Source organism: Bufo gargarizans, chromosome 5 (assembly GCF_014858855.1).
Source record: "Bufo gargarizans isolate SCDJY-AF-19 chromosome 5, ASM1485885v1, whole genome shotgun sequence".
NCBI classification, from domain to species: domain Eukaryota; kingdom Metazoa; phylum Chordata; class Amphibia; order Anura; family Bufonidae; genus Bufo; species Bufo gargarizans.
This window is the reverse complement of record NC_058084.1, coordinates 457,745,318-457,772,896: the sequence shown is the minus strand read 5'-3', so window position 1 is coordinate 457,772,896 and position 27,579 is coordinate 457,745,318. Positions and strand designations below refer to the sequence as shown.

Here is a 27,579-nt window from a genome sequence, read left to right as displayed (position 1 = left end):
TGTCTGATGGACTGGACATAATCCTAGTGAAATGGATGGATAGACAAATAGATAATAGATAGACAGATAGATAATAGATAGATAATAGATAAATAGATAATAGATAGATAGATACATAGATACACAGATAGATAATAGATAGATAATAAATAGATAATAAATAGATAGATAGATAGATAAATAGATAATAGATAGATAAATAGATAAGAGATAGATAGATAATAGATAGATAGATAGATAGATAAATAAATAATAGATAGACAGATAGATAAATAGATAGATAGATAGATAGATAGACAGATAAAGGGAGAGGTTACCAGGGACTTGCGCTGTCAGGTACGTCAGTTGAGGATCTGCCTCAGTGACAGTTGGACATATAGGACAGGCCTCCGCCATCTTTACCAGGAGGCTCCGGCCACTCTCTAGTGTTGCCCCGACTCTGTAGTCACAGATCCCAGTAGCCTCATACATCTGCTGGCAGTTCCTGGATAAAGTATCTGGAGAAACTGTCCATAGGAGTATTCAAAAGTACTTCAGGGCAGAGTAGAAGTAGCAGAGCGGGATCTCTGGAAGTCCACCAGACTATAGTCAGTGGTGCTCCTAGCCTTTCTGCTGCCTGAGGCAAAAACTGAAACGGCGCCCCCCCCCCCCCTCCAATTCTAATTTATTAACCTAACCCCTTTGCTACAATGAAAGCGCTCATTGCCCATGGCCCTTCCGCTGCCCCCCTCCTGCCCCTTCCTGGTGCGGCCTGAGGCGATCTCCTCACCTGGCCTCATTGGTGGTGCACCCCTGACTATAGTGAAGGAGGAAGCTGAACCTGAGGCACTTAGAAGCCTTTTCTGTTGGTGACAAAAACCAAATGTGTTTAAGGAGTTGTCTTTAGAGGCCCCGGATACTGCACATCGGCCTCATTCTCCGTGCAGTCCTTCTACGCCAGGGGAGAACTGCACTATGGGGGCAGTAAAGGGGAGAACGGCACTATGGGGACAGTAAAGGGGAGAACTGCACTATGGGGGCAGTAAAGGGGAGAACGGCACTATGGGGGCACTAAAGGGGAGAACTGCACTATGGGGGCAGTAAAGGGGAGAACTGCACTATGGGGGCACTAAAGGGGAGAACGGCACTATGGGGGCACTAAAGGGGAGAACGGCACTATGGGGGGCAGTAAAGGGGAGAACGGCACTATGGGGGGCAGTAAAGGGGAGAACTGCACTATGGGGGGCAGTAAAGGGGAGAACTGCACTATGGGGGCACTAAAGGGGAGAACTGCACTATGTGGGCACTAAAGGGGAGAACGGCACTATGGGGGCACTAAAGGGGAGAACGGCACTATGGGGGCACTAAAGGGGAGAACGGCACTATGGGGGCACTAAAGGGGAGAACGGCACTATGGGGGGCAGTAAAGGGGAGAACGGCACTATGGGGGGCAGTAAAGGGGAGAACGGCACTATGGGGGGCAGTAAAGGGGAGAACGGCACTATGGGGGCAGTAAAGGGGAGAACGGCACTATGGGGGGCAGTAAAGGGGAGAACTGCACTATGGGGGCACTAAAGGGGAGAACGGCACTATGGGGGCACTAAAGGGGAGAACGGCACTATGGGGGGCAGTAAAGGGGAGAACGGCACTATGGGGGGCAGTAAAGGGGAGAACTGCACTATGGGGGCACTAAAGGGGAGAACTGCACTATGTGGGCACTAAAGGGGAGAATGGCACTATGGGGGCACTAAAGGGGAGAACGGCACTATGGGGGCACTAAAGGGGAAAACGGCACTATGGGGGCACTAAAGGGGAGAACGGCACTATGGGGGGCAGTAAAGGGGAGAACGGCACTATGGGGGGCAGTAAAGGGGAGAATGGCACTATGGGGGCACTAAAGGGGAGAACTGCACTATGGGGGCACTAAAGGGGAAAACGGCACTATGGGGGCACTAAAGCGGAGAACGGCACTATGGGGGGCAGTAAAGGGGAGAACGGCACTATGGGGGGCAGTAAAGGGGAGAACGGCACTATGGGGGGCAGTAAAGGGGAGAACGGCACTGGGGGGGCAGTAAAGGGGAGAACGGCACTAGGGGGGCAGTAAAGGGGAGAACGGCACTAGGGGGGGGGCAGTAAAGGGGAGAACGGCACTATAGGGGCATTATTTGGGGGGCACCATGGGGGAGAGGAGCACTATGGGGGCTCTAAAGGGGCTTTTTTTTTTACACATTATGGGGGGCACTATAGGGCAGAATGGCACTATGGGGCATCTGGTGGCACTATAGGGGCATTATTTGGGGGCACTAAGGGGAAGTGGGGGCTCTAATGGGGCCTTTATTCTTATTGGCACATTATGGGGGCATTATTGCATCTGGTGGCACTAAGGGGGCATTTTTTTGGTAGGCACCATGGGGAGAGGAGCACTATTGGGGCATATAGTGGCACTTAGAAGGGGCATTTTTTACTGGCATATTATGGGCAACACTATGGGGAAGGGGAGAGGAGCACTATGAGGGCATTTACTGGGGCACTATATAGGGGTATTTTATACTGGCATACATTATGGGGACATTAGCTCAACAGCGGGTACTAAGCGGGGGTACAATCATTTTTGGGGGACATTATCTTTATACTATTAGTGTCTGGGCGCAGTTATTTTTTTAGAGCACTGTGTGCCAATAATTGTTGAAGGGGGCACTATCTGTGTGGTAGCAGTATTTCCAGGGGGACTGTTTCTGCAGTATAGTATTTGGGGCACAGCGGGCACAGTATTGGGGCACTATTTGTGTGGTAGTAGTATTTCCAGGGGGACTGTTTCTGCAGTATAGTATTGGGGGCACAGCGGGCACAGTATTGGGGCACTATCTGTGTGGTAGCAGTATTTCCAGGGGGACTGTTTCTGCAGTATAGTATTGGGGGCACAGCGGGCACAGTATTGGGGCACTATTTGTGTGGTAGTAGTATTTCCAGGGGGACTGTTTCTGCAGTATAGTATTGGGGGCACAGCGGGCACAGTATTGGGGGTGGCAGGAAAGGGTGTTCAGAAGATGTGAAGATGATGGAAATGTGGGAAACTAATGTCTGTTGGTTAATTTCTGCAGAGACGGGAGATGGCTGAAAAATCATCATGGCGGTCTGGTCTGAATGGAGAAGATGAGGAAAGAGAACGTCTACAACAAAGGTGACATCACTGGATGTAAGAGGTAGGGGGCGCTATGTAGGAGAGGAGATGCCATTTGCAGAAGGAGGATTCAGAGCTGGGTGAGGATGGCCAAGGGGGGCAGCAGGCCACGGGCGGGTGGCAGATGGTGGGGGGAACCACAGGCCTTGAGCAGGATCTGGGGAGGGAGGAGAGCGGAGGAGCTTCCTGGCTGTAGCCGGCTGTCTATTGTATGATGTGAAGCAGGCAGTGCAGCCAGGACAGGCCCCCCCTCTCCGTATGATGTGTAGAGACCGGCCGCAACTATAGAATGTCAGCTGTACAGTGTTTGTTGGGAGTGGCCTATTATATGTAGGAGGGGCTTTTAATAATGGGCGGGGCCAGAAAATTGTTGTTTTCCTGCAGAGCTTTTAGAATCGGCAAGTTAAAGAATCAGCGCAACACACTACACCCCGTCCCTGCAGTTTTAAATATAAAGGGGGCTTTGAAAAATTTAATTAGCACAGCGCACTACACACGCCACGTTTTTTTGCCTTTCGGACCCCCCTAGACAAAATTCCTGGGTGCTCCCCTGCTTGTTTCCATTGGAGATCAACCTTTATTGGGAAGAAGTTATTAAGAGGGGATCCCAAACCGTGGCTGTAGTGGTGTGCACACAATTAGGGGACCGTAAGTGTTAGTATTATTTACTAATATTTTGCTTCTTATACCTCACTAACCATAATTCTGTGGTGTTCCTCGTATCCAAATAAAAGTTGTCGTATTTTGGGAACTCCATGGTCGAGCCGTATCACAGCACATTAGGAGGGGTGCATCTAGCTTTTCTGCTGCCTGAGGCAAAAACTGAAATAATGCCCCCCCCCCCCCCCATGCCAAATTCTCAACCTAACCCCTTCCCTCCAGACATACTTAGAAAACATTACATATAGGGCTACAAAACATGCTGGTTAATAGAATGTGTCGGCAGATAAGAACCATTTGGCCCATCTAGTCTGCCCAATAATTCTCTAGTGATACAGTTGGATATGCAGAGATGAACGCTTCCACAATACCCATTGCCCAAGGCCGTTCTGCTGCCCCCCACTTGTCCCTATCTTGTGCTGCAATCGCCTCACCTCGCCTCATTGGCGGTGCACCCCAGCACATTAGCCACCCAAGTCTTTCAGATAGATAGATATGAGATAGATACACTGGTGTATTTATAGGGGTTGCAGCGGTCAGAGCTGCGACTAGGCCCCTAAGCCAGGTGCCAGTGGTGCTGTCTATTTCATATAGCATTCTATATCTTATAAAGGGAATACTAGTGAGCGCTTCCATAATGGAGGTAATTTCCTTTCTTTTTTTCACAGTCTGATCTGAGGTCTGATATGGGGGATCTGAGGTCTAATGGGGGTCTGGAGGTCTGAAACGAGGGTCTGGAAGTCTATTGGGGGACTGAAAGTCTAATGGGGGTCTGAAAGTCTAATGGGGGTTTTATATAGGGGTCTGGAGGTCAAATGGGGGTCTGATATGGGGGTATGGAGGTCTGGTCTGAGGTCTAATGGGGGTCTGGAGGTCTGGTCCGAGGTCTGATAGAGGGTCTGGTGGTCTGGTCTGAGGTCTGATATTGGGGTCTGGATGTCTAAAGGGGGTCTGATATGGGGTCTGGAAGTGTAATGGGGATATAGAAATCTAATGGGGGTCTTATATAGGGGTCTGGAGGTCTAATGGGGGTCTGATATGGGCGTCTGGAGGTCTGGTCTGAAGTCTAATGGAGGTCTGGTCTGAAGTCTGATAGCGGGTCTGGAGGTCTGATATGGGGGTATGGAGGTCTAATAGGTGTCTTGAGGTCTGGTCTGCGGTCTGATATTGGAGTCTGGAGGTCTAATGGGGGTCTGATATGGGGGTCTGGGGAAGTCTGATGGGGTTCTGGAAGTCTAATGGGGGTTTGGGAGGTCTAACGGGGGTCTGGTCCGAGGTCTGATATGGGTGTTCAGAGGTCTAAGGCGGGTCTAATCTGAGGTCTGATATTGGGAGGGTCTGACAAAGGTCTAATGCGGGTCTTATCTGAAGTCTGATATTGGGGGGTCTGACATGGAGGTCTGATGGGGGTCTGGTCTGAGATGGGGGTTTCTGACATAGAGGTCTAAAGAAGGTCTGGTCTGAGATGGGGGGTATTTTTGCACTGGCAAACTATAAGTGTGGTACCAGCGGGCACAGTATTAAGGGTTGGCTGGATGGGGTCTTGAGAAGGTGGGAGGATGATGGAAAAGTAGGAAACTAAGATGTCTGCTTGACAAACTCTGCAGAGGAGAGATGGCTGTTAGAAATCATCATGTCTGGTCTGGTCTCAGAGGAGAAGATGGCGAAAGAGAACATCTACATCAGAGGACACATCACTGGATGTAAGAGGTAGATATGTGGGCTATGTTCTCATGTATGTTCTCTAGTGCTGTATGTAACGTTTTCCAAGCTGAACTCTTGCACCAGGGCCCATGAGCCTTTGGCTACGCAGATAGATAGATAGATAAATAATAGATAGATAGATAGAAGATAGATAGATAGATAGATAGATAGATAAATAATAGATAGATACAGCCCAGGTCCTGTCGGTGATTCAGTTTGACTATGTATACAGAGCTAGCTGTCAATCACTGATTAGCACCGCCCACTGGACTCCTTAGCACAGAATGAGCAAAAAGTTCACACCCATGTATCAGTCTTAGCTCCACCAGCCCCACCAGCTGCTGCCCATGGACCTGACACCATGTTTAATGTCACATATTGGATGGGGGCCTTTACTTCCATTGACCGCCTCATGCTGGAATTGCAGGTGAAGGTGTGGCTCTGGATCTCTGTGGATTACGAGCTCTAGTCAGGACAATTCCCCCCGGGTCCTGCTCTGACTTGTCTTCTATATAGAAGTGAAATCCTTATTCAGCATTTTACGGGCAGGAACAATGGCTGATACATTGTTGCTAAGTTCCTCTGAATGCACCTTTACCAGTCAATACACAGAAAGATCTGCAGTTGGTATTTTGTGAGGAGCCAGTTACTTAGTATCCAGGCAACTCTGGCACCTGCAGAGACAGAGAGCACCCGAGGTGTCACCATCCCCCCATCATCTACTTACCTGACTACTACTCCTCTGCAACCTACAGACAGAGCACGAGAAACAACCTGAAGCCTCAGAGGTAAGAGACGTCTCTGAAATTCTCATGTCTGATCTTCTGAATGTTAGATGCCGCATTATCAGAGATTATGGATAATCAGATATAAAAAAGTATCTAAAACTCATTGTCAGAGGATAAAGAATAGAGACCCCAAAGTAGAATATTACTACAAAATCTGCTGCAAACGTGTCTCACTCCTCAGTGCTGGATTATCAGACTGTCTGGAGCAATGGATGTGGGGGCATTGTTAGCCCCAGCGCTAAAGGCATATTTGGATGGACAGTACCGTCAGAGCTATCAAACATACAGGAGAATACAGCACTATCTATCTATCTATCTCATATCGATCATCTATCTATCTACAAACAAGGACTTCATGTAGCAGCACACTGTTCTTTGCTCAAAGACGCATGCAAACACTAGAAGCATGGATTTGTCTGAATTGCATCGCTGCTATAATTATTACATGGAAATTAGAAGCTCTTTGAGCACATTTCAATCAAAATAGTTTCGGGCCCATCTACCAGCGACAAGGTGGCCTCTAACAGATAGGACCTGCACTATCAGACTGCCTCTCCTGGACCGAAGTCTAAAAAATTCAGGGCAATGTAAAATCCAACTGTAGTATAGATTTGAAGCCTGGGCAGATGGACGAAAGATTGACCAGCACCTCCAAACTATATGACACAAAGTACAGGCGCACACTACTATGGTTGCAATGCAAAAGAAACAAATAGTACATGCAGAAAACATGTGCAAAGACACATGCAAACACTGGAAACATGGATCTATCTATCTATCTATCTCCGATCTATCTATGGGGTTGTTTTTTGTTTATACATATTTTCATCTGTATGTGTTTTTTCAGTTTTTTCCCTGGATTTATTTATTTCCAATCCAGGTCTATGAGTAGGGCTTCATTAGGGCAATAGAAAGATTTAGGTACGGGGGCAGGGTGTCTCCACCATCAGGGGACATCCCTGTGCACAGGATTTTAGATCTTGAGGGTCATCTAGGGAAAGACTCTTTCCCACCCGTTTACCCATTACCCCAATATTTCCTAGTCAGCATTCTATTGACCCCATTTAAAATTACATCCTATCTATAGTAGGAGATCTTGCTTAAAATATCCATCATACTTAGGATATCACTTGAGCAAACTGCTTTTGCTCTATAAACCCAATTTAATAATAAAGGTATCGTTTTTAGTAAGCACCTTAAATTCTACTTTTTTTCTCCGATCTATCTATCTATCTAGAACAAGAGGAAACAATCTGAAATTAGGTGATGGGATGATTAGAAGCAATGTCAGAAACAAGTATTTTAAAGAATGAGTAGTAGAGGCTTGGAAGAAACCTCCAGTAGATGCGTAACTAAAATCAACCATAAGTGAATGTATCGCCTGTATTACACAGCTCGATTTAACAGGCGATTGTCGGGTTAGAATGGTTCCTTTCCGGCAATCGTCTGCTCGCTAGTGGAGGAGACCGCTGCTATTACATACAACAATCTGCTCCTCAGTATAGGGAGTAGTGATCGTTATGCCATCGCTCTTTCCTGTACTGAATCGTTCATCGGGCAATCGGCAGCAGTATTACACTGCCAGATGATCGCTAACGAGCGTTACTTCAAACACTCATTAGCGATCATCTGCAGAAAAATTGTCCGGTTTAATACACCCTTGAACCTACCCAGGAAAACCAAATATATACCTATGTCATAGCATAACATTGTACAGAGGATAAATAGGTAGATAGATAAATAGATACAGTAGATAGATAGATAGATAGATAGATAGATAGATCTGAGCAGATTGTTGTTTCTATACTTAGGAGTCCAGTGGGCGGTCCTGTCAGCGATTGACCACATGACGATGTATACAGAGCTAGCTTTCAAACACTGATTAGGACCGCCCACTGGACTCCTTAGCTCTGAATGAGTAGAAAATGTAATTAATGAAATACATTTTTCCCCTCAAAACCACGTGTCAGTCTCAGCTCCACCTGCTCCATAACCTGACACCATGTTTAAAAGAGTTTTCAGAGATTTTGATACTAATGACTGATCCTCTGGATAGGTGGGGGTCCAACATCCTGTGCGTGCCGCTGCCTTCTCCTTGCTTGCCGAGCACAGCGCCGTACATTGTTTAGTGACCGTGCTTGGTATTGCACTCAGCCCTATTCACTTCAATGGGGCAGAGCAGCGCCTAAGTCATGTGATCGATGAACGTGTTGTCACTCGGCCTAAGAAAAGTTGAGAGAAGGCTGCGGCACTCACAGGAATGCCACCGCCTTCTCAAACAGCTGATTGTTGGGGGTCCCAGGTGTGGGACTCCCACCGACCAGTTACTGATGATGTATCCAGAGTAAAAAAAATCTCGGGAAATCCCTTCAATGTTACAAGTTGAATGGGGACATACGCTTCCACTGACCGCCTCTTGCTGGAATGGCACAACTGAAGAGACAGTGCCGCTCTGGCCGCAGATATAGACGGATGCTTCTGTTCTGTGAAATTCCACATTATTTTGAGAAGTGATGGAGTATCAGATCTTCTGGATTGCTGGATGCCAGACAGAAGGTAGACTACATTCAGCCTGCCTTTGCTTGTTTACTTGCCATGAAAACAATGACAACATTTCCAGTGCCCCTTCATGTTTAGCTGGCTTTTGCAGCAGCTGCTTGGCATTGAGTGCTGTTGACTTGTGTCTCTTACTAGATAAGAATGTCCATCAGTATCGGAGATCCGGATGATACCGAACGTTGTTACTTGTTCTCCAGACAAGTGAAATTTAAAGCAAAGGAGACGTTGGCCGCGGAGAGAAGCGACAATTTTATCATTCCGAAGCCAATTCCAGAGCATAACATCTGGAAGAAGAAGCCTCCAGACTTCAGCGTCAGGCTGTACAGGTCTCTGACCTTACCTAGGAGGACAGAGGAAAATAATGTGAAGGAGAGGAAGGACCTACATCGGGTTCTTAAGAGAAATGAGATTGAGGTGATTAGAGAGGCCCCGCCCCCGTGTCTGACAAAATCTAAGGAACCCGAGAGATTTCTTACGAGATTCAAGCCGATGGAACCATTTGAAGCCAACATATTATATGTTAAAAATGGCGTCTACCCAAAAGATAAATACAAGGACCAAAAACCACACGACTTCAGACAGGTAAGAAAGTATCACCAGGTGCATGATGGGAAGTGACGGAGCTAAAGTTGGGCTGAATGTGGGAACCTCATACAGAACCACAAAATCATACAGGAGTGGAAAGGTTACTTACTACCTCCCACAAATTCAACACACTGCTCTCCTGAAATACTCTTTGCTGCTTGAGGCCCTGCGTCTTTAAATATGTGGTTCTTAATCTCTAGCATCCATTTATCTCCATTCCCCTCGTCACATCCTGACATTTACCCTATATACACATGAGAAGACAGGTCACTGCCTCCTGCAAGATCAATACACTCATCTACTGAAATACTCTGTTGCTTGAGACCCTGCTTCTTTTAGTATGTGGCTTTCAATTTGTGACTCCCAACTATGTCCATTGCCCTCCTCATATCTTGACACTGCCCCTATACTCTTAAAACCATTAGGGAACAGGTCACTGTTTCCTACAAGATCAACACACTCATCTGCTGAAATGCTCAGTGTTGCTGAGGACCCTTCTCCTTCCACTAGGTAATTTTTAGTTTTGACCTCCCTCTTATCTCCATTCTCCTATTCACATCATAACACTGACCTTGTTACATGCAGCCCTGTCCTCACTAACAGCAGAAAAGAAGTGGGGAGGTCACTGTCTACCTCAAAGTCAACACACTCATCTACATAAACACCCTGTGCCGCTGGTGCCCTGTTCCTTCCATTTTATAATTCTCAGTCTGTCTGATCTTCTTTCCTAACATCATGGCCCAGCCCTTGTCACATCCAATCCTATCATCACATGAGAGCAAAGGTCACTATTTCCACAAAATCAACACAATCATCACCTACTGTTGTACTGTAAAATTCTCTGTGCTGCTGTAACCCTGCTCCTTCCGTTTTATCATTCTCAGTCTGTCTCATTTTCCCACCTTACACCATGGTACTGCCCGTTTCCCATCCTGATCTATCACATGAGCGCGCAGGTCACTATTTCAACAAAATCAACACAATCATCACCTACTGTTGTACTGTAAAACACTCTGTGCTGCTGGGGGGACTATGCTCCTGCCATGATCTCACAGGTTGCTATCATTTCTCTCCATTCCCTTCCTTTCATCCTTTCAAGCATAATCAAATTCATGGACAGGTCACTGCTTCTTACAAAACCAACACAGTCATCGTCTGGAACACTCTGTGCTGCTGAGAGAGACCTACCTGGGGAAGAACCTAAATTAATATGATGACACTGCCATGATTGTACCATTAATCTTCAATTTTAGCCAAGAGAGAAATCCTGGAATTTGGGTCTATAATGACTTGCACTTAGAATGCACATTTCTTCTACCCCAAATTAGTCAAAAGTCTGGGGTGGGTTGTGGAGTTAGCAGATTTCTGGCTCAGAGCAGAGGTTGTCACCCTTCTAGCAACTCCCTCAAAAGTAATTAAAGGGTGGGTACACTACAAAGAGTTAAACCATAACTAAAGTGTAATTGTCTCCTAGCAGTTGAGGTTTCAAGTTCCTGGTAGTTCCTTATTGCTGCTGATGTCTCAAGGTCTGACCTTCTGCAGAACAGTTTTGCTCCAAGATATCCTCGTCACGTTCTCAAGTAATTCCCCATACCTAATAATGTATCTCCCGATAAGCAGGAGGCATAATTATCCTTCAAAACTCCAGGGGATAGTTACAAAGTAACAGCTCAGCTTTGCAACATAGTAGACAATAAGCTCCACCTTTTCTATGCAATTAACATAGCAATTATTGCCTGAAGTAAGCAGTGGTGGGGTACATGGCCACTGAGGTGGCATATGCTTACACATTGGGTGAAAGGAGGGGAGGAGGCAGGCAGGAGAACATTATTTGCCTTAAATTATTAGAGAATTGCTAGAAAGACAATTGCTAATATTGAGATACTGTTGGTTCAATAACCATGAGTGAGGATGCTATAGCACATTTAAAGATGTGCCCCCTACAGGTGCCAGTTCACACCTTCACAAACCTATATCATCGATTGTTTGCCCCGATCCTCATCCTGTTTTTAATAGGAGACAAGATCCTCTGACTGGTTCTTCCTTAGTTCAGGTGGAGAACCTCTAACAACCCCAAGGGAACTAGGGTGCAATTACCTGAAGAGCACCACCCTTCCCCATCTCCATTGGCCCAAAGAAGCCTGTGTGGTGTGTCCTTGCCTCTGATGGTACTGGGGAGGCTTCTGTTATGAAAGCAATCTCTGTTATAGGAATACTGTGGATGGATCTCTTATAGGGGCACTGCGGATGGATCTCTTATAGGGGCACTGCGGATGGATCTCTTATAGGGGCACTGTGGATGGATATCTTATAGAGGCACTGTGGATGGATCTCTTATAGGGGCACTGTGGCTGGATCTCTTATAGGGGCACTGCGGATGGATCTCTTATAGGTGCACTGTGGATGGATTTCTTATAGGGGCACTGTGGATGGATCTCTTATAGGTGCACTGTGGATGGATCTCTTATAGGGGCACTGTGGATGGATATCTTATAGAGGCACTGCGGATGGATCTCTTATAGGGGCACTGTGGATGGATCTCTTATAGGGGCACTGTGGCTGTATCTCTTATAGGGGCACTGTGGATGAATCTCTTATAGGGGCACTGTGGCTGGATCTCTTATAGGGGCACTGTGGCTGGATCTCTTATAGGGGCACTGTGGATGAATCTCTTATGGGGGCACTGTGGCTGGATCTCTTATAGGGGCACTGTGGATGGATCTCTTATAGGGGCACTGTGGATGGATCTCTTATAGGGGCACTGTGGATGGATCTCTTATAGGGGCACTGCGGATGGATCTCTTATAGGGGCACTGTGGATGGATCTCTTATAGGGGCACTGTGGATGGATCTCTTATAGGGGCACTGCGGCTGGATCTCTTATAGGTGCACTGTGGATGGATCTCTTATGGGGGCACTGCGGATGGATCTCTTATAGGTGCACTGTGGATGGATCTCTTATAGGGGTACTGTGGATGGATCTCTTATAGGGGCACTGTGGATGGATCTCTTATAGGGGCACTGTGGATGGATCTCTTATAGGGGCACTGCGGATGGATCTCTTATAGGTGCACTGTGGATGGATCTCTTATAGGGGCACTGTGGCTAGATCTCTTATAGGGGCACTGTGGCTGGATCTCTTATAGGGGCACTGTGGATGGATCTCTTATAGGGGCACTGTGGATGGATCTCTTATAGGGGCACTGTGGATGGATCTCTTATAGGGGCACTGTAGATGGATCTCTTATATAACACTGTCAGTAGTTGTTTTATGGGGGGCACTGTGGATTTATCTCCTATATGGCACTGTAGATATATCTCTTATGGTGGCTTTGTGGATGGTTCTCCTTTGGGGGCACTTTGGGTGGATTTCTTATGGGGCACTTTGAATGGATTTCTTATGGGGGCACTGTGGATGGTTCTCTTATGGAGGCACCGTGGGCGGATCTTTTATGGGGGCGCTGTAGATGGATCTCTGATAGGGTATTGTGGATGAATCTCTTTTGAGGGCACTGTGGATAGATCCCATATGTGGGCACTGTGAGCAGATCTTTTATGGAGGCACTGTAGATGGATGTCTTATTTGGTCACGGTGGATGGATCTCTTATGGTTACATTGTGGAAGGACGTCATATGGGGGCACTGTGGCTGGATTTCTTATGGGGGCAATGTGGATGGATCTCTTATGGGGGAACTGTGGCTGGATTTCTTATGGGGGCACTATGGATGGATCTCTTATGGTGGCACTGTGGATGGTTCTCTTTTGGGGGCACTGTGGATCTCTTATGGGGGCACTGTGGCTGGATTTCTTATGGGGGCACTATGGCTGGATCTCTTATGGGGGCACTGTGGATGGTTCTCTTTTGGGGGCACTGTGGATCTCTTATGGGGGCACTGTGGATGGTTCTCTTATGGAGGCACCGTGGGCGGATCTTTAATGGGGGCACTGTAGATGGATTTCTGATAGGGTATTGCAGATGGATCTCTTATGAGGGGTCTGTGGATAGAACCCATATGTGGGCACTGTGAGCAGATCTTTTATGGAGGCACTGTAGATGGATGTCTATTTGGTCACGGTGGATGGATCTCTTATGGTTGCATTGTGGAAGGACCTCATATGGGAGCACTGTGAATGTCACTGTTATGAGGGAGGACTCACATAAAGACTTCTGATTGGACACAGAAGGCAACCTATATGGCCTTCAGAGCTGGATGTTATGAGGGGGCAATTACTTATATTCATAGATGTTAATTACTGACTTTCTAATTTCCAGAACCTGTATCCAAAATTGTGGATCATTTTTATTGACTGGAACAATCTCCCAATAATACTAATGACAGATGTCACTTTCCCTGCAGTACCAGACGGACCTGCCGGATATTATTACAAGTTATTCCCGGGATCCATTCAATCTAAAATTCAAAGCCCAAGTTCTGAGTTCTTGTGAGTAGTGTTATATATTCTGTATGTGCACGACACCATTATTAAAGTGAAACTCCGCCGCTCATCTACAGTAAGAAAAGGAAACATCTAGAGTCGGTGCAAGAAATCTTCATATTTAGATAAAAAACTATCAACAAGCTGGTTATGTGGTATGGGTATTTTTTTAGTAAATTGAGATCAAACTGGATCTGAATGTGCTGTCCACAAACTGTCTGTTTCCAACAATAACCACCAGAAAAGTGAGTGCAGCTCTGGAGTATCATACAGGATGTAACTCAGGATCAGTACAAGATAAGTGATGTAATGTATGTACACAGTGACTCTACCAGAAGAATAGTGAGTGCAGCTCTGGAGTATAATACAGGATGTAACTCAGGATCAGTACAGGATAAGTAATGTAATGTATGTACACAGTGACTGCACCAGCAGAATAGTGAGTGCAGCTCTGGAGTATCATACAGGATGTAACTCAGGATCAGTACAAGATAAGTGATGTAATGTATGTACACAGTGACTGCACCAGCAGAATAGTGAGTGCAGCTCTGGAGTATAATACAGGATGTAACTCAGGATCAGTACAGGATAAGTAATGTAATGTATGTACACAGTGACTGCACCAGCAGAATAGTGAGTGCAGCTCTGGAGTATAATATAGGATGTAACTCAGGATCAGTACAGGTTGAGTAATGTAATGTATGTACACAGTGACTCCACCAGCAGAATAGTGATTACAGCTCTGGAGTATAATACAGGATGTAACTCAGGATCAGTACAGGATAAGTAATGTAATGTATGTACACAGTGACTCCACCAGCAGAATAGTGAGTGCAGCTCTGGAGTATAATACAGGATGTAACTCAGGATCAGTACAGGATAAGTAATGTAATGTATGTACACAGTGACTCCACCAGCAGAATAGTGATTACAGCTCTGGAGTATAATACAGGATGTAACTCAGGATCAGTACAGGATAAGTAATGTAATGTATGTACACAGTGACTCCACCAGCAGAATAGTGAGTGCAGCTCTGGAGTATAATACAGGATGTAACTCAGGATCAGTACAGGATAAGTAATGTAATGTATGTACACAGTGACTGCACCAGCAGAATAGTGAGTGCAGCTCTGGAGTATAATACAGGATGTAACTCAGGATCAGTACAGGATAAGTAATGTAATGTATGTACACAGTGACTGCTCCAGCAGAATAGTGAGTGCAGCTCTGTAGTATAATACAGGATGTAAGGCCCCTTTCACACGAGTGAGTATTCTGCATGGGTGCAATGCGTGATGTAAATGCATTGCACCCGCACTGAATCCAGACCCATTCATTTTAATGGGTCTGTGTACATCAGCATTGGTGTTCAAGCATCAGTTCTGCGTTGTGTGAAAATCGCAGCATGTTCTATATTCTGCGAGTTTCACGCAACACTGGCCCCATAGAAGTGAATGGGGCTGCGTTAAAATCGCATGCGGATGCGATGCGTTTTCCGCGGATGGCTGCTAAGAGATGTTGTTTGTAAACCTTCCGTTTTTAATCACGCACGTGAAAAACACATCAAAACGCATTGCACTCGCGCGGGAAAAAAACTGAACAACTGAACGCAATCGCAGACATAACTGAACTTGCTTGCAAAATGGTGCGAGTTTCACTGAACGCATCCGGACCTAATCCGTCACGCTCATGTGAAAGAGGCCTAACTCAGGATCAGTACAGGAATGAGGAAAAAAAACAAAAACGGTATGTTTGCCTATTGCTGTTGGCAGTTTAGTATTATCTAAACTGCTGACAGACTCCTTTTAATTCCAGCCATTGGGTGCATTTAATTTTTAAACGTGTAAAAAAAACTGTAATAAATTCTTACACTAATTGACATGAACCAGTTTTACTACCAGTTATTCATTTTCTCTTGCACTTTATGACACCTATGTGTATAGTACAGTATATACATTCACTTTGTATCGTGTGGCATAGTCGGCTACAGTTCAGTAGTCTCTGTAGATACCCTAAGGCCTCCTACACACGACCGTATGGCTTTTTCAGTGTTTTGCGATCCGTTTTTCCGTTTTTTTTCCGTTTCTGTTCCGTTTTTCCATTCCATTTTTCCGTATGGCATATACAGTATACAGTAATTACATAGATAAAATTGGGCTGGGCATAACATTTTCAATAGATGGTTCCGCAAAAAACGGAACGGAAATGGAAGACTTAGGCTCCATTTACACGTCCGCAATTTCATTCTGCATTTTGCGGAACGGAATTGCGGACCCATTCATTCCACTTCCGGGTCCGCACTTCCGTTCCGCAAAAAAATAGAACATGTCCTATTCTTGTCCGCAACAGGCATATTCTATTAGTGGCGGCAATTGCTGCTTTCCGTGTTTTGCGGATCCGCGTATCCGCAAAACACGTTGCGGACGTGTGAATGGAGCCATACAGATGCATTTCCATATGTGTTCCGTTTTTTTGTGGACCCATTGACTTGAATGGAGCCATGGAACGTGATTTGCAGGCAATAATAGGACATGTTCTATCTTTAAACGGAACGGAAAAACGGAAATACGGAAACGGAATGCATACGGAGTACATTCCGTTTTTTTGCGGAACCATTGAAATGAATGGTTCCGTATACAGATCATATACGGAACGCAAAAAACGGCCAGTTAGGCCTCATGCACACGACCGTTGTTTTATTCCGTGTCCGTTGTTCCGTTTTTCATGATTTTCTGCAGACCCATTGACTTTCAATGGGTCCGTTGAAAACTCGGCTAATGCACCGTTTTTCATCCGCGTCCGTGATCCGTGGTTCCAGTCCGTCAAAAAAATATAACCTGTCCTATTATTTTCGAAGAAAACGGTTCGCGGACCCATTCAAGTCAATGGGACCGCTAAAAAACACGGAGGCACACAAGATTGTCATCCGCATCCGAGAGTCCGCGTCCGTTTTTTTCCTATCATTTGCATAGCAAACCTGTCTTAGATTTTTTTTTACTTTCCTTCATGTCTGGTGATCCTCCAAAAATAAAGGAAGACACACGGAAACAAAAACAGAAACGGATCACGGAACAACGGAAACCCCATTTTGTGGAACGGAACACAACAACGGTCGTGTGCATGAGGCCTAAACGGGGGGAAAAAACGGTTGTGTGCAGGAGGCCTTAAAGCAGGCATGTCCAAACTGCGGCCCTCCAGCTGTTGCAAAACTACAATTCCCTGCATGCCATAATAGCTGTAAGCTATCCAGGCATGCTGGGAGTTGTAGTTTTGCAACAGCTGGAGGGCCGCAGTTTGGACATGCCTGCCTTAAAGGGATGATCACATGAATAATTTTTGTGTTTAAAATCCTAAAAGGCTTGTTTGAAATAATGTTTCAATGTTTCTAGCAAAAGCAAAACATTCTTTATATCATATTTGCTTCTATGTGCCCCTTAGTACTGGTGAAAATGCGTGCTACTGGGGTGGGATCTGAGGGGAATCAGCCTTCTTCCCCCTCTTGCAGCTCGCTCTGCAGGAGGCGTCTTCTCAGCTATGCTGCTGTGTTACTGCAGAGGCTCTGCTCCTTCCCTGGAAAGCAGTGAAGAAAGCTATTTCTATTGGCTGCCCTGCAACAAATAGAGAGCGATAGAGCATGTGTGTCCACCAGCACTAAGCTCACCAGGTGGACCTGCACATTGCTATACACTCTAAACAGCAGATGGCGCCATGCTTTGCAAGTAAATGTCATATCTTTTTACTATATTATATTTTATTTAATAGTGGGAGAACCCCATAAGTAAATTATAAATTGCCTGACAGTAATAAAGAGCAACTTTTTTTTTCTTTATAAACAGCACCACTCCTGACTACAGGTTGCATCTGGTATTGCAGCTCAGGTCCCCTCGCTTTAAACAAGATTTAGGCTACTATGGGAAAAAAATTAAATCAAATATTCTGATCTCATAAAACAGGCTGGGATTGCTGGTGCTTGTTGTGTGGCCTGGGTCTACAGAGGGCAGACCTGACATACAGAGCAAGGTATTACTGTAAGTCTCACCTAGCCAACCAGGGGTCAGACATTGACTATAGAGTGGCGACCACCACTAGGTGGCACTATGAAGGTAGCGTTCTTTCTCTTGGAAGAGAGCTAGTCTGCATGTCCCCCTGCCTCCCATGACACTATGTTGCATAGAACCTACTGAGGATAATTGGGTAATTCTTCATCCAATATTCCAGCGTGTGAACTTCCACCCATCGAAGCCAAGAAGAGGCAAGCGAAGGTGAAACGCTTCATCTTACATAAGCCTACCGATCCTCAGTGGGATTCAGGACTTGTGTTACCCAGAAGCCCCTGGCCCCGCAAGTCTGCATCATACACTGTGAGTACACTTTGTGTTGCACTAGCTGGTGTGTTGTTCTAGACATTATGATATAATTTGTATGAGATTCTAACTATTTTCAAGAGTCCTGCCGCCTGTCAGTGAATGGAAAAATCCTTGGTTACATCCAGAGCTTATAATAACTTGTCCTGATGATGTCTGGATGAACAGAGTTTTGATGGCTCGTCCTGGCCAGGATGTGTGAAGGGTGCCTTAATGGTGTCCCTCACAGCAGCAAAGTCTGTATGGCTGTAGTAGCAGGTTACCTTGCTGCTTAGAACACGCCAGGTACCTCTGTCAGCAGGGAATGACTAGGACTGTTTTTTGTGGACAGTAAAGGTTCTGTTCATTGACAGCAAACATAGATCTTGAAAGTGGTGTGGAATCAAATCTACAGTTTCTGAGCTCTCTTTGCGCAAACCCTTAATAAGTGAAGTAGCTGAAACATTATTATCTACATTTGTATTGGATTTTTTTTTCTTGAGTAGAATGCCAAATGTGCAGTAAAGACTGACATAGCACTTATCTAGGCAGTCAATGTCATGTGATGAGGTTGCATGGGTTAGACAGGCACCATTAATACTGATATGTGTGACATTCAGCGGAAGCAGAAAGCAGGGTCACAACTTCTCTACTGGAATATCTGACATGAGTGGATTTCTGCTACATCTGCCTATCTACTATAACTCTCATCATTATATCCTTATGTCAGAGGCACAGAAGACGACGTGGTGTATACACTGCATTCATGGATCGGGTGGAAGAAAAATTCACTGCCAGCAATCAGTTGAGTATAACACTTAAAGGAACACTCCAACGAACCTGATACATTGTGCTATATCTGGTGCAGGGGCTGAGGGAGGGGGGCATAAAACAGGGGTCCTCTCTTCCTTTGACGGATTACTATACAGGTTTAAGCTAAAAAAATATATAAATTCACCCAAAATGCAATTTTCCAGAACCAAAAATACACCAGTAGAATTTTGGATGCAGCTTTAAATGTGACCAGAGTACATCCCCATATTGTATTGCCAAGGGCACATATACGCGTGGAGCTGGCCCGGAAGTCGTCTATGTTCCTACCCTTGGCTTCCACCAGACAAACAGGAATCTGTACGAAAGTAAAAATAGCAAAATGTAACAAATATAAAATAGCTGCTTATATTATACTTTATGTATCTTTATTTATTTATTATACTTTATCTTTATTTATTATACTTTATGTATCTTTTTTGTTAACTCTTGAGTACCAATTCACTTTGACAGCCTAGAATAGGCAAAAAGTCTTGACGCTCAAAGGAAACCTGCTGTTGACGGATCCTTTATTCACATTTTGGTGTCTCTTTGGTTCTGTTTTGGGCTTTATATTGTGAAACGGATATAGAAATGAGTGATTAAGGGTACTTTCACACTAGCGTTATTTTTTTCCGTCCTAGGGGCTCAATACCGGAAAAGAACTGATCAGTTTTATCCTAATGCATTCTGAATGTTGAGTAATCCGTTCAGGATGCATCAGTTCAGTCCCTCTTACGTTTTTTGGCCGGAGAAAATACCGCAGCGTACTGCAGTTTTCTCTCCGGCCAAAAATCCTGAACACTTGCCGGAATTAATTTCCATTGAAATGCATTACTGCCAGATCTGGCCCCAAGTGTTCCGGCAAAACGGATCCGAATTTCTGGACCTTTAAAAATGCAAAAATATTAATAGATACCAGATCCGTTTTTCTGGATGACACCGGAGGGACGGATCCGGTATTTCAATGCCATCCGTTTGCGTCCGGATTGCCGGCAGCGGAACTGCCTTCCGGAATCCTCTGCCGGAAGTGTGAAAGTACCCTTGCCTGATCCATTTGCTAGCGTCGGGCCGGCTGCCGCCATCTTGCTTGAAGATCTCAGATAAAATCCTGTGCGCGGTTACATATGACGTCACCACGGCAGCTGGCGTCATCTCGGGCCGTGCGAAGTTTCGCGTTAGACCTTCAAGCAAGATGGCGTTAGCTGGCCTGTCGCAAGCAAATGGATGGATCAGGTAAGTATTATTTATTTATTTTTTATAAATTATACTCTGTTCATAATTTCAGATGCCGCGATCATGTATGAACGCGGCATCTGAGGGGTACAATGACGAGGGGGGGGCAGTGCAATCGCCACAGAAATGCGCTCCGTGACAAAGTAATTTATCATGTTTTGTAAAATTTGGCAAATTTTTTAATACTTTGCTCAATTTTCTTTATCTTTAAAATACATTATTTTTTATAATTTCTTTTTTCAGAAATGCAATTGAACGCTAAAACGTCTGAAGAAAAGGTTAAATCTCCGGTGAAGTACTACACGTTGTGGACTAAGTGGACGTCTTCAATAAGGCAGCATTCATGTACAAATTGTTGTATGAAGCCGAAATTCAGCTTCTGGACGCAAATTTGCAACTTTCAGAGTTAAAGGGGCATTCCCATCTTAGACAATGGGGGCATATCGCTGGGACCCCCATCTCTATCGAGAAAGGAGCGGGGGTCCGTCCACTAGTGATGAGCGGCAGGGGTCATATTCGAATTCGCAATATTTCACGAATATTTTGTAGAATATTCGTCGAATATTCGCAAATTCGAATATTCGTTATATTAGACGATTTTATTTTTACTCGAAAAATCGGCAAGGTAATGATTGTGTAATAACGAAAAAAAAAATTTATTGCAAATTTTTCAACTTCTCTACATTCGTTTTTTTTCCCGAATATTCGCTATATTGCTATAACTTCGTTTTTTCTAATATTCGTAATATTCTAAAACAAGATTATATACGGTAGCAATATAGCGAATATAAAAAAAAAAAATCGAATATAGAGCAATTTAGCTATAATCTTCTTTGTCCAATAGTTGTAAGTTGAAAAATTCGCAATAAGAAATTCGCATTATGAAAATTCGCAAACAACACCACTCTTAAAGTGAAATATACTGCAGCCTTCTCATTGGCCCACAAGCTAGAGGCAGGGAGGGATCATGTGTACTGATTAAAAAAAAAAAATATTGAATATTCGAAATTACGAATATATATCACTATATTCGAAATATTCGCAAATTTTCGAAGTACCTATATTCGCAATAAATTTAAATATTCGTGATCAAGACCAAGCGCTATTTCCCGCCTCTCCCATAGAAGTGAATGGGAGCGTGCCGCGCATGCGCGGCCCATGCTCCCATTAATTTCTATGGGGCAGACGGCAATAGCCAATCTCCGTTCTCGATATAGGGGCGGGTCCCAGCGACCTATAAGACAATGGGGGCATATCCTAGCGATATGCCCCCATTGTCTGAGATGAGAAAACCCCTTTGAAATCCACACAATGCGCTGAGCAAATCATTTGTTTTTCTCTTGATTTGCATCAGCAGCTCTTCTCCATCCACATCTAAAGCTAATCCTAGACTGATTCTGGTTTCTGCTTATCAGAGAGCAGTGCATTGTGGGAGCTCAGATGGCTCAGTTATAGCTTGGCCCTTGGGTCACTGTCTGACAACGGGCGGAACTAATCTGCTGTCTGTTTCCAAGGGCAACCGGGAGAATTTTGATAGAAGCCGATAAGATTAGAATGTGGTTTATATATTTGAAGATTCCAAGTGATGTAATAAATTCATGTTACACTACATAAGGTTGTCTTTGTTTCTCAACCAAAATTAACTTCTTCAGTACCGGGCCACTTTTCACCTTAAATCCTAAGCCGATCCGACATGAGTCACTTTATGTGGTAATAACTCTGGAACGCTTTTACTGATCCAAGCCGTTCTGAGATTATTTTCTTCTGACAAATTGCATTTTTGAAACCCCCAAAAATATCATATTTTTGTGTCTCTGTTCTCTGAAAACCATATTTAGTTATTTTTTCTTCTGCCGATTATCTTGTGTAGGGGCTCGTTTTTGTCTGGAAAGAGTTGATAATATATTGGTACCATGTTTGGGTACGTGTGATTTTTTGATCGTTCAATATTACACTTTTTGGGGAAAGGTGACCAAAAAATGGCTGTTTTGGCACAGTTTTTTTTTAACCACTTTAACCCCGCTAGCTAAAACCCCCTTCATGACCAGGCCACTTTTTACACTTCGGCACTACACTACTTTCACCGTTTATCGCTCGGTCAAAAAAAACAACATCCATATATACATTTTTTGCTAAATTTATAGTTCTACATGTCTTTGATAAAAAAAATGTTTGGGCAAAAAAAAAATGGTTTGGGTAAAAGTTATAGCGTTTACAAACTATGGTACAAAAATGTGAATTTCCGCTTTTTGAAGCAGCTCTGACTTTCTGAGCACCTGTCATGTTTCCTGAGGTTCTACAATGCCCAGACAGTAGAAACACCCCACAAATGACCCCATTTCGGAAAGTAGACACCCTAAGGTATTCGCTGATGGGCATAGTGAGTTCATAGAACTTTTTATTTTTTGTCACAAGTTAGCGGAAAATGATGATTTTTTTTTTTTTTTTACAAAGTCTCATATTCCACTAACTTGCGACAAAAAATTTAAAATTCTAGGAACTCGCCATGCCCCTCACGGAATACCTTGGGGTGTCTTCTTTCCAAAATGGGGTCACTTGTGGCGTAGTTATACTGCCCTGGCAATTTAGGGGCCCAAATGTGTGAGAAGAACTTTGCAATCAAAATGTGTAAAAAATGACCTGCGAAATCCGAAAGGTGCACTTTGGAATATGTGCCCCTTTGCCCACCTTGGCTGCAAAAAAGTGTCACACATCTGGTATCGCCGTACTCAGGAGAAGTTGGGGAATGTGTTTTGGGGTGTCATTTTACATATACCCATGCTGGGTGAGAAAAATATCTTGGCAAAAGACAACTTTTCCAATTTTTTTTATACAAAGTTGGCATTTGACCAAGATATTTATCTCACCCAGCATGGGTATATGTAAAATGACACCCCAAAACACATTCCCCAACTTCTCCTGAGTACGGCGATACCAGATGTGTGACACTTTTTTGCAGCCTAGGTGGGCAAAGGGGCACACATTCCAAAGTGCACCTTTCGGATTTCGCAGGCCATTTTTTACAGATTTTGATTGCAAAGTACTTCTCACACATATGGGCCCCTAAATTGCCAGGGCAGTATAACTACGCCACAAGTGACCCCATTTTGGAAAGAAGACACCCCAAGGTATTCTGTGAGGGGCATGGCGAGTTCCTAGAATTTTTTATTTTTTGTCACAAGTTAGCGGAAAATGATGATTTTTTATATATATTTTTTTTTCCTTACAAAGTCAAATTTTCCACTAACTTGCGACAAAAAATAAAAAATTCTAGGAACTCGCCATGCCCCTCACAGAATACCTTGGGGTGTCTTCTTTCCAAAATGGGGTCACTTGTGGCGTAGTTATACTACCCTGGCAATTTAGGGGCCCATATGTGTGAGAAGTAGTTTGCAATCAAAATGTGTAAAAAATGGCCTGCGAAATCCGAAAGGTGCTCCTTGGAATGTGTGCCCCTTTGCCCACCTTGGCTGCAATAAAGTGTCACACATCTGGTATCGCCGTACTCAGGAGAAGTTGGGGAATGTGTTTTAGGGTGTCATTTTACATATACCCATGCTGGGTGAGAGAAATATCTTGGCAAAAGACAACTTTTCCAATTTTTTTATACAAAGTTGGCATTTGACCAAGATATTTTTCTCACCCAGCATGGGTATATGTAAAATGACACCCCAAAACACATTGCCCAACTTCTCCTGAGTACGGCGATACCAGATGTGTGACACTTTTTTGCAGCCTAGATGCGCAAAGGTGCCCAAATTCCTTTTAGGAGGGCATTTTTAGACATTTGGATCCCAGACTTCTTCTCACGCTTTCGGGCCCCTAACATGCCAGGGCAGTATAAATACCCCACATGTGACGCCATTTTGGAAAGAAGACACCCCAAGGTATTCCGTGAGGGGCATGGCGAGTTCCTAGAATTTATTTTTTTTGGGCATAAGTTAGCGGAAATTGATTTTTTTTGTATTTTCTCACAAAGTCTCCCTTTCCGCTAACTTGGGACAAAAAATTTCAATCTTTCATGGACTCAATATGCCCCTCAGCGAATACCTTGGGGTGTCTTCTTTCCGAAATGGGGTCACATGTGGGGTATTTATACTGCCCTGGCATTTTAGGGCCCTAAAGCGTGAGAAGAAGTCTGGGATATAAATGTCTAAAAAATGTTACGCATTTGGATTCCGTGAGGGGTATGGTGAGTTCATGTGAGATTTTATTTTTTGACACAAGTTAGTGGAATATGAGACTTTGTAAGAAAAAACAAAACAAAAACAAACAAAAAATTTCCACTAACTTGGGCCCAAAAAAATGTCTGAATGGAGCCTTACAGGGGGTGATCAATGACAGGGGGGTGATCAGGGAGTCTATATGGGGTGATAACCCCCCTGTCATTGATCACCCCCCTGTAAGGCTCCATTCAGACGTCCGTATGATTTTTTACGGATCCACGGATACATGGATCGGATCCGCAAAACGCATACGGACGTCTGAATGGAGCCTTACAGGGGGGTGATCAATGACAGGGGGGTGATCAGGGAGTCTATATGGGTGATCACCCCCCTGTAAGGCTCCATTCAGACGTCCGTATGATTTTTTACGGATCCACGGATACATGGATCGGATCCGCAAAACGCATACGGACGTCTGAATGGAGCCTTACAGGGGGGTGATCAATGATGGAGGGTGATCAATGACAGGGAAGTGATCAGGAAGTCTATATGCGTGATCACCCCCTTGTCATTGATCACCCCCCTGTAAGGCTCCATTCAGACGTCCGCATGTGTTTTGCGGATCCGATCCATGTATCCGTGGATCCGTAAAAATCATACGGACCTCTGAATGGAGCCTGACAGGGGGGTGATCAATGACAGGGGGGTGATCATGGGTGATCAGTGGTTCATAAAGGGTTAATAAGTGACAGGGGGGGTGTAGTGTAGTGTGGTGCTTGGTGCTACTTTACTGAGCTGCCTGAGTCCTCTGGTGGTCGATCCAAACAAAAGGGACCACCAGAGGACCAGGTAGCAGGTATATTAGACGCTGTTATCAAAACAGCGTCTAATATACCTGTTAGGGGTTAAAAAAAATCACATCTCCAGCCTGCCAGCGAGCGATCGCCGCTGGCAGGCTGGAGATCCACTCTCTTACCTTCCGTTCCTGTGAGCGCGCGCGCCTGTGTGTGCGCGTTCACAGGAAATCTCGCGTCTTGCGAGATGACGCGTATATGCGTGACTGTGCGCAGCGCTGCCAACTCCGGACCGCACATCTGCGTTAGGCGGTCCGGAGGTGGTTAAGGCATTCCCCTCAGGGGATAGATCATGTGATATTTTTATAGAGCAGGTTGTTGCAGACGCGGTGATACCTAATATGTTTATTTTGTTTTATTTTTACGTTTTACACAGAAAGGCCTCGTTCACATTTCCGTTTTTCATGGACGTGTGCTGTCCGCATTTTCCACTGACAGCACACGTACCCACTGATTTAAATGCGTCGGTTCACACATCAGTATTATTTTCACTAAACCGTGGTTCAGTAAAAAAATAAAATCACGGAGACATGCACTACTTTGGTAATGCCAATTGAAGTCTATGGGTCCGTGAAAATCACAGACACAACATGGATGGCATCCGTGATGCGTCCGATTTTCACGGAAGAAAGATAAGAAATTTCCTTTTAACTAATTTTCAGCTGAGCAACGTCCGTGGATTGCGAATGACACACGGAGGGTAAAATCCAACCATCCACAGATCTTTCACGGACATCCTCACTGATTAAATAAGGACGCTTTTTTCACGTATGTGATACTGACGCAGAGATGTGAATGAGGCCTAAAAGCATTTTTCAAAAGAAAAAAAATCGTGATTTTGTGCTGCCATATTTATTTATTTTTTGGGTGATTGTCTTATGTCGGGCTCTTTTTTTGTTGGATGAGGTTGGGGTACATATGACTTTTTGATCGCTTGGTATTACACTTTTTGTGAGGCAAGATGACCAAAAAATGGCTGTTTAGAGGTTGTTTTATTTTACGACGTTCACCTGACGGGGTGGATCATGTGATATTTTTATAGAGCCGGTTGTTACGGACACAACGATACCTAATATGTTTGTTTTTTTTTGTTTTTTTTTTACTTGATACTTTATTTATTTTTATTATTATTATTTGAACTTTGCTTTACTTTTTATTTTTGTCCCACTGTGGGACAAACTGTGGTTTGATCCCCTCTACAATGCAGTGCCTATAAGACCCAGCCTGGGGCTTGGATCTCATAGGCTTCTGTTGGAGGCAAGCCCCGATGTCTGTGCAAGGCATCAGGCTGCCTTTCCTGCCATCAAGTCCCCGTCAACGCTGCACGCGGACCCGATGGGGTGGGGGAGGGTGCCCGCACCCTCTGCAAACACTGCGCATGCCACAGCCTACAAGGGCTTAGTACGTCAGCATCGGTGTATGCACTGCTCAGCTCCTGCACCCACCCGATCAGACCGCCGTACTTGTACAACGTTGGGACTTGTCCCGGAGCGCCGTACATGTACGGCACTGGGATCCTATGGGTTAATGAATATTCATGAGGAGGCTAGATACACCCATGAACTCCTCGCTTCAGGTCCTTCAACCACATTTTTATTTGATTAAGGTCAGGACTTTGACTCTCCAAAACTTAAACTTTCTTCTTCTTTAAAGGAAATGTGTCATCAAAATTAGTTTTCTACCAGTTAAAACCAGATAGTGAGACAGCTTCGTTTTTCTAATCTCTTTTTATTTTCTGATTGGATTTTTTTATTTTTTATTCTATTTTCTGAACGTGATTATGGGGGTGGCCATCTTGCTTGAGATGTTCTTAACAGCATTTAGAAAGCATTAAGAAATCGCTTTATGGCAGCTCCATGGTCCATAGACACCATGGTCAGGTGAGGACCTCATGGACTTCTATGGGAGAGTCTTCTAGGCATGCTCTGTGACCTGTGCGGAGGTCATTGTACAAGGAAGGAATAGATAAGCTCTAACAATCACCTATTGTGAATGGTGGATTATGTCTTATCTGCCATTCTAATCCTATCACCACTGTGTATAGATAAGCAGGTAACTGCAGTAAAGTGGTGCCCATTATTAGGCCTAGTGGCCAGTGTGAAAACTGCAGGATTTTATGGCTTTTATTTAAATTTAGATAGTGACATGGAAAATTAACATCACCAAAAATTATTAAAAAATATGTTAAACATAAAAACGTGATTTAAACAGTAGGTCATTTTCAGATGACACATCTCCTTTAACCATTCTTTGGTAGAACGACTTGTGCTTAGGGC

General features: G+C 44.5%; 1 protein-coding gene across 1 annotated transcript; it reads left to right on the top strand.

Moving 5' to 3' along the window:
• Nucleotides 1-6,146: 6,146 nt before the first annotated feature.
• LOC122939680 lies at nucleotides 6,147-20,778 on the top strand. Its single transcript, XM_044295845.1, has 6 exons — nucleotides 6,147-6,312; nucleotides 9,007-9,453; nucleotides 13,816-13,900; nucleotides 18,113-18,255; nucleotides 18,968-19,041; nucleotides 20,527-20,778. The coding sequence occupies exons 2-6, from the start codon at nucleotides 9,013-9,015 to the stop codon at nucleotides 20,543-20,545; spliced, it is 762 nt and encodes a 253-aa protein (XP_044151780.1). The 5' UTR covers nucleotides 6,147-6,312; nucleotides 9,007-9,012; the 3' UTR covers nucleotides 20,546-20,778.
• The last annotated feature ends 6,801 nt before the right edge of the window (nucleotides 20,779-27,579 follow it).

Excerpts from the sequence above, each read along its gene's own strand:
- LOC122939680 (XM_044295845.1), top strand. The coding sequence starts at position 9,013 with ATGTCCATCAGTATCGGAGATCCGGATGATACCGAACGTTGTTACTTG. Across the intron at positions 13,901-18,112 it reads AGCCCAAGTTCTGAGTTCTT|CGTGTGAACTTCCACCCATC; the intron begins GTGAGTAGTGTT and ends CCAATATTCCAG. Across the intron at positions 18,256-18,967 it reads GCAAGTCTGCATCATACACT|AGGCACAGAAGACGACGTGG; the intron begins GTGAGTACACTT and ends TCCTTATGTCAG.